Source organism: Rhagoletis zephyria, unplaced genomic scaffold (assembly GCF_001687245.7).
Source record: "Rhagoletis zephyria isolate East Lansing unplaced genomic scaffold, Rhagoletis_zephyria_1.1 Rzeph_scaffold_01145, whole genome shotgun sequence".
In the NCBI taxonomy this organism is placed as follows: Eukaryota; Metazoa; Arthropoda; class Insecta; order Diptera; family Tephritidae; genus Rhagoletis; species Rhagoletis zephyria.
In genome coordinates, this window is record NW_016158229.1 from 1 (window position 1) to 497 (window position 497).

At 36.0% G+C, this 497-nt stretch overlaps 1 protein-coding gene across 1 annotated transcript in view; it reads right to left on the reverse strand.

Moving 5' to 3' along the window:
• Positions 1 to 43: 43 nt before the first annotated feature.
• Datp (purine phosphoribosyltransferase family protein Apf) overlaps positions 44 to 497 on the reverse strand; it is a 36,756-nt gene continuing 36,302 nt past the window's right edge. Inside the window, exon 2 of the mRNA XM_017616085.1 lies at positions 44 to 68. Coding sequence (XP_017471574.1) covers positions 59 to 68 — 10 coding nt within the window. The 3' untranslated portion in view covers positions 44 to 58. The remainder of the gene's footprint in view (positions 69 to 497) is intronic.

Consider the following 497-nt stretch of genomic DNA (forward strand, 5'->3'; position numbering starts at 1 on the left):
TTTTTTTACTTGGAACTGCTACTTCCATAGCGCAGGAATCTCTTCAACAAAAAAGCAGTCAAATCGACCTATAAATAAGTTAGATATAGGACTTTTATTTTTTTCGCGGTAGACTTTTCGCTGCAATCGCCCATATATCGTCGCCACAAACATGAATGTGTAAAAATGAAAAGGTTGGCAAATCAAGTATGAAAGTTTGTTTACGAGACTTAGGCCCAATTTCAGATGGGGGGGGTGAAATAACACAAACGGCAATAACGCAAATTTGTTTTATTTCCCAATTTAATGTGAAATAACACAAATTTGCTTTATTTCACTTCTCGTTGAGCAATAAGACCAACTTTTATACTTAACAATTTGAGTAATAAAGCAAAATAGTGCACATATGTAGGTAGTCACCCAGTTACATTTGACAAAAAGTAGTACATGAACAAGTTAAATGTACGGATTTGTAAGTATACAATTTTGAAAGTGCCCGGCGTCGCGGCGGTCCCTGT